At 37.7% G+C, this 11,290-nt stretch overlaps 1 protein-coding gene across 1 annotated transcript; it reads right to left on the bottom strand.

The window, feature by feature from the left end:
- Positions 1-208: 208 nt before the first annotated feature.
- Positions 209-11,243, bottom strand: RIDA (reactive intermediate imine deaminase A). The gene is made up of 6 exons (XM_088149096.1): positions 11,071-11,243; positions 7,155-7,260; positions 6,023-6,077; positions 3,902-3,970; positions 2,701-2,756; positions 209-1,056 (listed from the first exon to the last, which is right to left on the bottom strand). The coding sequence occupies exons 1-6, from the start codon at positions 11,133-11,135 to the stop codon at positions 985-987; spliced, it is 423 nt and encodes a 140-aa protein (XP_088005222.1). The 5' UTR covers positions 11,136-11,243; the 3' UTR covers positions 209-984.
- Positions 11,244-11,290: the final 47 nt, after the last annotated feature.

The raw sequence follows: 11,290 nt of genomic DNA, 5'->3' as shown, positions 1-11,290 counted from the left end.
TATCATCAAAAAGTGGAGGAAAAAAACAGTCTGAACATTTTTGGACTGAGATTCCAATCCGGACAGTCAGGCTGTTTTCCCCTATACTGAATTAGGATCCAAACTGAATCTTCTTAATTGAGCACATCCCTAAACTTGCTATTAGAAGGTCTACTTGGAAAGCCCAAATACACTTTTATAACAATCAGAGAAAAAAATTCAAATGTGATGTTGTCATGTGATTGTTTTATTATTAAGCATTTCTCCCCAAAAGCCAATTGGTTGTAAGAAAAATTAGTTGGATAAACATTACACAAAGTACATAATCATGTCTTTCATTACAAAATTTGTTGCAGCTTTTAACATTAGCTTATCTAGTTAATCAGGCAAAATGTGAACTGCCAAGTTTAATGACTAATTTTCTCAAAAGAAGCCAAAACTGATGTTATCAACATTGATATGTGTTACAGCAATTTGATTTATTTTTCATGGGTTTTTCTTCTAATGTTTTAAAGTATACAATTCTGCTTAATGTAGTGCACAGCTAGAAGTTTATTTTGACTCCTGAATTTTATAGAATCTACCCTCTAAAATTATCTATGTCAAGTTTATCTGAAGCAGTTCTATTGGCTTTTTCTCTCAAAATATGCCTTTAAGTAGCTTGCAGTATTCAGTCTTGTAATGACCTTCATTCATACTATTCCCCAGTGTTTCTCAACCTCAGCGACTTTTAAGATATATAAACTCCCAGAATTCCCCAGCCAGCACACATCTTAAAGTTGCTGAGGTTGAGCAACACTCCTATACTCTGAATAAACCGACAGCCTTAATGGTACAATGGTGCCTGTGAGTCAATTTGCCCACCCAAATACACCTAAATGCTAGAATCTACCAAAAAGAGTCAGATTCACAGTTTTGGAATGATCATTATTTTGAGAGAATCAGTAGCAGAACTGAATCGTACAGGTAGCGAGAATGACCGTGACAAAAGAAAACACAGTGCTGTTAGATTTTAGCTGCTGAGGCATCTTGAAGGGGCCCCAAAATGGCAATGGCTTCAATTTCCACACAGGCACCCTGGAAGAAAGAAATACAACATATAAAAATCAGGGCAGGGTTGGTTTGATTAATGGAGGAGTCCCCAAACTCTGCAGCACATTGACCCCTTCACGAAGTTTTAGATTTTTCATTAACCCCCAAACATTTATTATATGAAAATAATTTAATAAATACTACTTTAACCAATAGTACTATGAATAATAACAACAACAACAACATTGACCACTTGGATAGACCCATCAACCCTTGGGGGTCAATATTGACCCTGGTTTAATGTATTTAACCCCAATTCTTCAGCAGGTTACAAGGATAGAAAATACACGACAACATTAAAAACATCCACAGTAAACCCTAAAGTAATCAATCTCATGTCACAAAGCCAGAGTTATATGCAAACCAAATTAAATAATAAACCAAAACTGGTGACAATTACTCTCCACAGGCCCTCCAGAAAAGCTTGGTTTCAATCAGTTTCTGGAAGGCTATTATTAAAGGATCAATTTCCCTTCCGGGAGAGGCCGTGCCATCACCAAAAAGCAACATTTTCTGGCCTCAAGCCCCTCACTTCATGAAAATGGGGCATCACTACCAGTTTCTCCTAGAAGACTCATCTGAGACTGACACCAACTGGAGCAAGAATTCTGAGGGTATCTTGGTACCAAGCCATATAGGATTTCATAGTCGAAACTAACATTTCAAACTGCACCTGCCTGCAAAATATGTGTAATCATGTTCAATACAACAAGGACTAGTTAATAAGTACTAATAATAAATTGAACCAAATGCAGTTTCTGTATGGTCTTCAAAGGTAGCCACATGAGTTTATTTACAGAAGTCCAATCAGGTAGGGGTAAGGACACGAGTCATGGTAGGTCCAGTCACGTACACAGCCAACGTACCAGCTGGAATTAGGTGACGGTCCTCCTGGCCATTCTATGCATCCAGCAGAACTATGAGCCTAGGTCACAGGTCTGCTTCCTAAGGGGCAGTGCCACCAACTTAGAAAACCCTGGAGCCCACAAAGGATGGCAAACAACAGCAACTTCATCTTACTTGGGTTGGCCTTTAACTTGTTTTGTCCCATCCAGACTCCAGGCCCTGGGACATAAATTTAGCATTTCCAGCCAGGTCTGGGGTAGCAAGATAAAACTGAATATTATCAGTATATTGATACTTTATTGATAGATGCACCTTGGAGCCCCTGATGACTTCTGCCCACAGCTTCATGTAAATGTTAAACAGCAGAGGGTATAGTGCACCAGCCTGACTGAGTGCACTGATCTGGTTTCCTCCCCATTTCTTTCTCTCTTGCCCCTCTCCCCTAAAGTTTGCATCCCTTTAGATGGATTTAATCCTCTCTTTGTGGTGAAAATCCAGGAGTTATCCAATGGCGGTGTTGCGGTAGCAGAAAATACTGTGTTTTGTGCAAATTAGAGAAACTCCCTTAATTCAAGTGAGAGGATGCAGAAAAAACAGCAAGCTATTTCAGAATAAACACAGACAAGATTGCACTGATTGCACTGATAATAGAAGTGGCCAGTCTCTGAACTTCTAAGTTATGTTTAAGAACATAACAAAAATGCAAAAAAAGTGTTTGCATTTTTTTCTAACCTGCAAAACATTAAATTACCAGTTTTTATAGAAATAAGAACCGATACTTACCTTTGGAAGAGCCACAACCTGGTAAGCTGCGCGAGCTGGAAAGTTGCACTTGAAGACTATATGGAGTAGACAGATATCTCCAATTAATCAACTGACCGTTCAAGTAGCGAATTATATTTACTTGGACTATACTAAACAGCAAGTTATCAAGTTAGGCAAATAAAAAGCCCACTGATTCTACATAGGTCCATGTAGAATGCAAGTAGATACGTAAATCAGCAATCTAAGAATTTAAATCCCCATTTTTTCAAAAGAAAGCATGTTCCTAGGCAAATGTGTTTGCAAGGTATGAATAATGCCAAGTGAGGTCTTACAAACCATGAAGATTTTTAGATGCAAGCAACAGAGTTTAGCCCCATATAAAGCATTTTCTAGCTATAGCCAAATCAAAGTATTTACATGTTTTTTAACAGTTTACACAATGCAAATATTCCTTTACAGTCTCTAGTCAAGTTCTGGTGCTCCTTTGTACTTTGAGATAATATAATTCATAAACTTCTCCAATATATACCCAAATAATATTTTTATAGCCAAAGATTGTTAACTAAGAACTGTGAGGTGTAGAAATATATTCTAAATCCTCACAGTTGCTGGAAAAAATGTACCTTCAAAGCAGAGATATGGATTTTCCACTAAATCAAGAGTCTGGTGGCACCTTTGGCAATTGCATCTGATGAAGCAAGATGCAGCTTACTAAAGCTGATGCCCTTGAATCAAATTGGTTAGTCAGAAAAGGTGCTACTAGATTCCTGATTTTTTTGCAACTATACATGGATCTCCTCCTACAATTCCTACAAGATTTTACTCTTAAGTATCACAGTCCAAGATGGAACTAGGCACAAGAGAACTCACACAATTTGATTTTCAGTAGTTTAATGCTCCATGGCTTATGGTCACATAATGTAACTGGAGTGTTTCTCATAGAGATAATCCTTTCCACAGTGATGTTATAGAGAAGGCCAGAATATTTCACACCAGCGTAATAAACTGAACTGAATGCAGTACAGTCCAATGAGCTAAATCAATATACAATAACAAGCTTCCATTTATAACTCTGTAACTTTGTTCTATGAAATATAAACATAAGTTCCTGGTTGCAGAATGCTGGCAGGAGCATAAGGACATCTTTGGATTTATCTTCGTCCGAATACAAAATCTAGTAAAGAAATTGAATTAATATGCAGCCACCAGCCATACTTACATTGCTTGTAGACTTCGTTAATGTCATTAAAATCCTTCATGTCAGTCATCAGTACGGTAGTCTTTACCACTAAAAGTGAGGAAACCCTGTTTTAATTATGCTTCAAATCACCCAGCTATAAAGATTTGACAAATTAATAAAATTAAGACTGAACCTTCATGCATATTCACTTCAGAGTAAGTGGGACTTTCTTCTGAGCAAACCTGCATAGGAGTGTGTTGCAAGTGTCTTGTATAGCAAGTGACTTGGAACTGTGTTTCTTTTTTATAAACAGGCCACCCCATTTGGGATGGATTTGACAGGATCTTTTTGTGGTCTCTAAATGTGTTGGACTTCAGCTTCTATAATCTTTCAGCCTGCATGGCTGTGGATCAAGATGCCTAGATCCTTATTAAAACTTAAATGCCTTATCTCTGGAGGGCAACAGATTGTGAACAGTAACTCTACAGTAGAGATGTACAATCTATGGTCCCAAGGCTGCACACATTCTCCCCAAACCTTGGATTTGGCCCCCAGAGACTTCCAGAAGTTGTTACCAATTAGTAGCTTTTAATTAAACTAAGAGTCAATTCAGAGCAGTGGTTAAGGTGCTCGCCTAGAAACCAGGAGACAGTGTGTTCTAGGTCTCCCTTAGGCATGAAAGCCACTTGGGTGACTTTGAGCCAGTCCCTCTCTCACAGCCCAGTCCACTTCACAGGTTTGTTATTGTGGGGAAAATAGGAGGCAGGAGTGTTAGGTGTGTTTGCCGCCTTGAGTTATACATAAAAAGGCAGGATAAAAATATCATCATCATCAATCATCATCTGTCAGCAGGGGACAATGATACTTGATTGAAAACTGTTCATAGAAACAAATTTTGATTACCTTTCAATGTTAATGAAGTGAAATTTAGGTTTCATCCTGGCCCCAACCATTACTTTTTGGAGTGCAACCTTAAACCTACCATCCAAAGGCCAAATGTGACTCTTGACCCAGAAAAAAATTGCACAACTTTGTTCTTTCTTAAGAACAGGAGAAGTGGTCTGTGTATGGACATACTTCTATTCCCTAAAAAGCACACAAAACCTTATTGAGTTTCTTGTGATTTATTATCCTTAAAATCTTTTCCAACAATTAAAACCTAGAGTCTGCTAGGATCCAGGCTCAGCAGATTTGGGAATTTAATGCACAATCCAGAGCTTGCACCAAATCAGATTTTCTGTTTTGTTTTGATGAAACGGGCTTTAAACTGTTCCTGTGACATCCAGTACCAGTTTCCATCCCAGTCACCCTAAATTTATTCATCCCAGCAGCTCCTGTCTTGTGCATCCCAGGACACTACCATTCCTTTTTTTAATGGAACCTCTGTTCTTTTTCATAAATTCAGTTCCTAAATCCCATGTACTACGTATTGCTTACATCCCATGTAGAGATGGAACTGCTAACAGAAATATGAGACTTCAGTAGTAGAAAATAATCAGCCAATATGCAAGTTCTTTAAAGAGTAAAAATACCTTGTGGTCTTGGCACCTATCTATTAACCAATGGATTTTCTTCTGTGCAGCTTAAATAATAAGACCTAGTCCTAAAAGTAGATGCCAAATGCCAAAGGATTGATTTACAGGTGTTATGAACATTAATTCAGCTTGTCATATGAAAAACAGAGATTACTCTTCAAAAAGAAAAGGTGTACTAACAGCCTCCAAAACCATAAAATCACTAAATTTGGAGGGGAAAGATTATCAAAACAATGTTATCAAACAGAAAACTTGCAACATTAACCCACTGTTCCAAGAAGTGACACTATATATATGTATGTATGTATGTATGTATGTTTATGTATTACATTATTTCTATACAACTTTTCCTCATGGAAGTCCAGAATTGTTCATGAGATTTAAAAAAAAAATTAAATAAAACCATCATAATAAAACAAACAATGCTTTAACACAATAAATAAATTTATTTAACACAATAAATAAACAAACAATAAATTAACTGGAGGAACAGCTAGGGTTCCACTGCAGCAGTTATCCACAACAATCAACTAATAGCTATTCTTTCTTAATTAGGGAGAAAGCACACTTTTCCCCTCTATAAATGTATAGACAAGTTCACTAATTTACTTGAGTGTAAACTTACCGTTGTGGTAGTCACAGCCAGCAGCTTTCAGAATCTCCCCAACGTTTCGGAGGGCCTAATGAGAACACAGTTGGATTTATCTGAACATACCCACGTCATCCCTTGAACTCAGAAGACGGTACAGTGCAATCATATGCAAACACCATAGTAAACCATCATGAAACACATGGGAAAACAGCCTATGATAATGAAAAAATACTAAGAAAATATTAAGTGACTGAGTTCCCAGTGCAAAGAGAGATTTACTTGAGTTCACTGAAATCAACTTTCTCAAGATAGGAAAGTACGTTTGCAACAAATGGAAATTACATAGCAGGGTATTTTTTTTCCTCATGCTGGACTGCTCTCTAAGGATTACATTCACAGGCCAATTTGCAGTGTCAGTCCTGAAGGAAACACAATTTGAAATACAGAAATAGTATGGAAAAGGGCAGGTGTTCAGGTCTGCAATGGTTCCTGGAAGACATAGGATTAACTGGATCTGTCTCTTGCACACTCAACTCATTTGCTCCGTGTGCTCCTGGATGCATTTTATATGTACATCTTTTAATTTAACAGTCTATTGTGGCAGCCAACACATACACAAACACCATATGGTTTTTACCATTTAATGTCTCAAAAACTTTAGGAAAGATATATTAATACTCTCCTGCCCCTGGAAGGTTTGGCCATAAAAAAACCAGGATATGGAACGTGGGCTTCTTTCCTTTATCTTTTATGCTGAAGTCAGCCAGCATAAATGCCCTTTCACTAGCCACAATATCAGGAAGGTCACTCGGTTTTACAGTATGTCAAACTTTGGTTGACCAATAAAAGTTCATGATTTTGTTAATGGAAGTAAGAAGGCAGAAGCTACTAAATATTTGACACTAGAGGGGTGGGGGGATTTGGTTCACTCGCTCATTGTTTTGCTGACAGAATGCCTTTTCTTTGAAATTACAATTAATTCTAATTACACTAATTGTAATTTCACCTTATTGCTGAGCTGAAATAATGACTATTTCCATAGCGAAATATTACACCAGACCCTCTATTTTGAACTTTGTGGATAGATATGTCCTTTTCATACAACAAATGTTACATTAATAATAATATCAGACTTGCTAGTGGAATAAGTGAGGCCACATTTCACCTGGTGGGCTTGTTCTTTTGCTCCTCCTGGAACGAGTTGCCCGTCTGAGGGATCCATACCCAGCTGCCCTGCAATGTACATTGTCCGATCTACCAACACTGCTTGGCTGAAGTTCAGCAGGACAGTAAAAAGAGGGAAAAACAGGAAATAGGGAAGAGGACAAGAGAGAAATTGATTGATTTGCCATTTGGATATATAATTATTGCTAATAACAAAAAGCCTCGCTAGGCCACCTTTAAAAGCTGTCTTTACTTTCACCACTTTCTATCTATAGAAATAGGCAGCCTATTACATGTAGTTCTTCCATGGTGGGGAACACCCAGAAAAAGCAATTTCTCTGGGCTCTCGTGTGGATTTTTTTCCCTTGAACATGTAAATTTGTTCAATGCTGAAGAATAAACCTTTTAGCTTTTAAAACAGGGTGTTTCTTTGTTCACTGCCAATTTCTACACAGCAAGAATTTAGTTCAAAAGAATATGACTATCAGAATATTAAATCATGCATCAAAGTTGAGTTAATAGATGTTAATAACCTCATCCCAAAATGGAACAATTATAGGGTACTGTACAAATATGGTTTTAATTGTAGCATTAGTCATATTGTGTGGCTAACATGGCAATTTACTTATATCTCTTCTTTAAAAATGCAATGAAACCCAGTACTGTAAGTCCAATTTTGGGGGGCGGGGGTTGAATAAGACCTAATTTAAGTTCTACTGATGTTTTTGGTATTGATGTTAATACCGCTGAAAAGAAATACATGATACCAATTAATCAATAGTCTGCAGAGTTGATGTTAACAGGATTGGGATGAATTATAAATATTGTAAAATAATAAATATTAACCAAAATGGATATTTGGGAAGTAAGCTCTCAAGTTCTCTTCTGGTTCTTCTGACCTGCCTAACTGACTGTTCAATAACACCACTCTCTGCATTAAGTCATATGCCAGCTGAGCAAATATCTCTTAAATGCTTAAGAGCACTAACCAACTAATTTGGAGCAGCATTTTGCAATGTTCATATGGGAAAGCTTTCAAGTGAATTTAAATAATATAAGTCTAGTCTGGGACCAACATTTCTGTTTATGTAGCCACATACTGAAAGTTTAAAATAATTTTTAAAAATACGCAAAGCTAATTTTGTACAGGAAAAGATTCAAATTTCTTTCATTAATGAATTCATGGGAGTGGGTTTATCCTCTAATAACATTCAACACATTTTTTTTGTTTTTCTGAAACATTAATATTAATATTAATTAATATTATCATCATTTCTCTTGTCCTATTCCTACAAATGAGACCTTCAACAAAACGTGACAGTGTGGAATGTTCCTATTCCAATCACTTCTACTTCCAGATGCGCCAACCAATATGCCTTCTTCAGTTTTCCTTAGCTGTAAATTGACTGTGGCCTCACTGAAAAATGCATCGTTTTTGTGTTTCCCTCCTATAGCTCATGTCCTACTGAATCAGGACAGCTTAACTGAAACCCCCATCACCTCACACTATGTTGGTAAGAACTTCCTGAGGCTGGAATTCAGAGCATCCTTCAGGACCCTTGTTGCCCAATTTTATACTATACTTCACATCTGATGAAGTGAGCTGCAGCTCATAACAATTTAATAAATTAATTACAATGAATAAAAACTGTTATTTGGAAAGGATGCTACCAGACTTCGGATTTTTTGTTACGATAGACTAATATGGTTCTCTTGCTACGATGTCCATATATTGTTGGCAAGAAAAAAGTTTCTGCAACACAGGAAACTTCCAACAAATTAGAAATCCCATCCCTCTTCCTAAAGGCTGTGCCATGAGAAAAGATTTGCTGTTTTTTATCCCTTATATTTTACACTAATTAGCTTTTTGGAGTCTAGATGGCGTCTGTATGAATGACTGAAAAGTGCAACAACAGCAAGCTAGTCCTTTTATTCAGTGAGCCAATTACAATTTAGTCATTCACAATATCTTCCATTCTACAATTTCAATTAACTTTGCAATACTAATTAAAATTCACCACATCCTTACTGGAAAAGTAAGAAATGAAGAAACAAAGCATGAATTTGGACATCCTTGACCAGAAAAAAAGAATTTGGGATGACAGCCAGACTGGCTGTCCCGACTAAGATGTTGCAACAGGTGGAAAATGCTATGAACATGCATTTTTTTATTAGTTACTTGAACAAATATTTACAATATTTTAGCCTCAACTAAAAACAGTGGAAGTCATAAAAGTAGCAAAAGGCTATGCCTATATCTATATTTACTGTTAAAGACTAGCATTTATAATTATAGCTGATTCATGTTGATAGAAACTAATTATGATTTCTGTCCAAGTGTCTTTACACAGTAGTCATCCTAGCGCAGAGAAGAGTAAAGTGAATCCCAGTGAAATACTTCGGTTAAAGGTGAGCACAGTGAATTTGCAAAGCTGCTTCCTACCAATCTGAGTTGCCTGTGTTCTCCAACTGGCAGTCACTCTCCGAGCATTTAGCCTCAATCACTGCTGCTACGCAAATCTTTATTTTTGCATAAAAGAGGATATTGCTAATCAGAGTTCTATTTTTTTTTAATATGAAGTGTATTAAAGATTTCCTTTGAACTAAGCATACATTGAGCTTCCTATATAGTTCATAGCTGAGGCAGCAACAATACATTGATTTGGGGAACAAGGCCTAAAAAATATAAGTAAGTATAGTATTAGGATATTTTTACTAAACATAAACATAAAAAGGTATACTCTTTGAAACCAAACAGGATTTTCTTATGCCCTCCTGAGAAGATAGGTACTTTTTTACAAATTTTAATTTGCACACATGCAAAAAAAAAACCTTGAGGAATCTGAATTCAAGCAAACAGGAATAGCAATCCTTAACTTTACTCATTAACTATGTCAGTTGAGCAACTCAAGGATTATTTTGTAAAAAATACAAAGTGAGAGATAATGAAAAAGTAAATGTAAGAAAAATCAATTCCAGGTTATACATTTCTTCTAATATTGTGACCCAGATTAATAAGAGTTTAATTCCCTTGATTTAACAATTTAACAAGAGCAACAAAAATGCAGCAAAGCTTCCAAAACAAGACACTCCAAAACCCTAAATAAGTAATCTCAGTCCTCATACCTGGTCAGCAGAGAGACCTTAAGAAATGAGAAGTGCCACAGTCAGGTTGTAGGGAAAATATACCACAATTTAAAATTTGACTAGATTTACTATTTTTGTGGCATTCCTAGCAACACTGATAGAGCATTCCATCTGCTCAAAAGCAAAATTTACTAGATTCAGTCCTACTTTTCTCAGATAAAGACTGCAGTCTTAGTGGTGATGTGCTCAAAATAAGTGCAAGGGTACAGATATCTATTCAGAAGTAAGTTTCATTGAGTCCAGGGGATCTTACCCCAAACAATTAGGCATTGCCCCTCAGAGCAGACAGAAAACAGACTCCTGGGAAGCCTTGAAGGGGCTTTTGTAAGCATTGTTCATTAGATGTATGTTTAATTGGCACTCTACACATTGCTCATATGCTTTGCACCTATGCCACAACAAACCCATTCCTATTCCTACTTTCATGCCATATTAAATCTGGACATATTTCAGACGCCATAATGCCTTTGAGCACATGCATCGGGGCACTTGTTTTAGGGCTACTTTTAAATGCCTTTCACTGTTGCATTTCAGCAAAGCAGCCAGAGCGGCCAAATCAGGTTAGACCACAACACGTTCGCTTTCTTTCCCATGTTGAGGAAGAAACTTCAGCCCATCTGAAATCCCTCCCCGGGGAGAAGGCGCAGTTATCCTTCTTCTCCCCGCTGGAACCGACCCAGGAGGAACCAATTGGGCAGGGGTCACATCTGGTGGCAGCGAGTTCCACAGGTTAAGCTGCGCCAAGAAGCACTTTTTCCCGCCCCCCTCACCTGTAGGGACCCATCGCAGCGGGAGCCTTTGCAGTACAAATGATCTTCTTCACTAACGCAGCCATAGCGGCAGAAGCAGCGAGAACAGCCTCTTCCTCCGCAGCAGCCACCGAGCCCACAAAGCCGCTACCTCCGGGCTCCTGAACTTTACCCGCTCCGAAACTCAGCCCCGCCCCGGCTCCCTCGGCACCGCCTCCCCGCCTCTCGCTCAGCTGCTTGA

This window comes from Python bivittatus, unplaced genomic scaffold (assembly GCF_059951505.1).
Source record: "Python bivittatus isolate LINGU-HERP-01145 unplaced genomic scaffold, Pbiv_v1 ctg000590_np1212, whole genome shotgun sequence".
Classification (NCBI taxonomy): domain Eukaryota; kingdom Metazoa; phylum Chordata; class Lepidosauria; order Squamata; family Pythonidae; genus Python; species Python bivittatus.
This window is presented reverse-complemented; position numbering and strand designations above follow the sequence as displayed.

Bases quoted from the DNA above. Each gene is read 5' to 3' on its own strand.
- RIDA (XM_088149096.1), bottom strand. From the start codon at position 11,135: ATGGCTGCGTTAGTGAAGAAGATCATTTGTACTGCAAAGGCTCCCGCT. The intron at 3,971-6,022 runs GTAAGTTTACAC...CCTCACTTTTAG, and splicing joins TGGCTGTGACTACCACAACG to TGGTAAAGACTACCGTACTG. The intron at 1,057-2,700 runs GTAAGTATCGGT...TCTTTCTTCCAG, and splicing joins AGGTTGTGGCTCTTCCAAAG to GGTGCCTGTGTGGAAATTGA.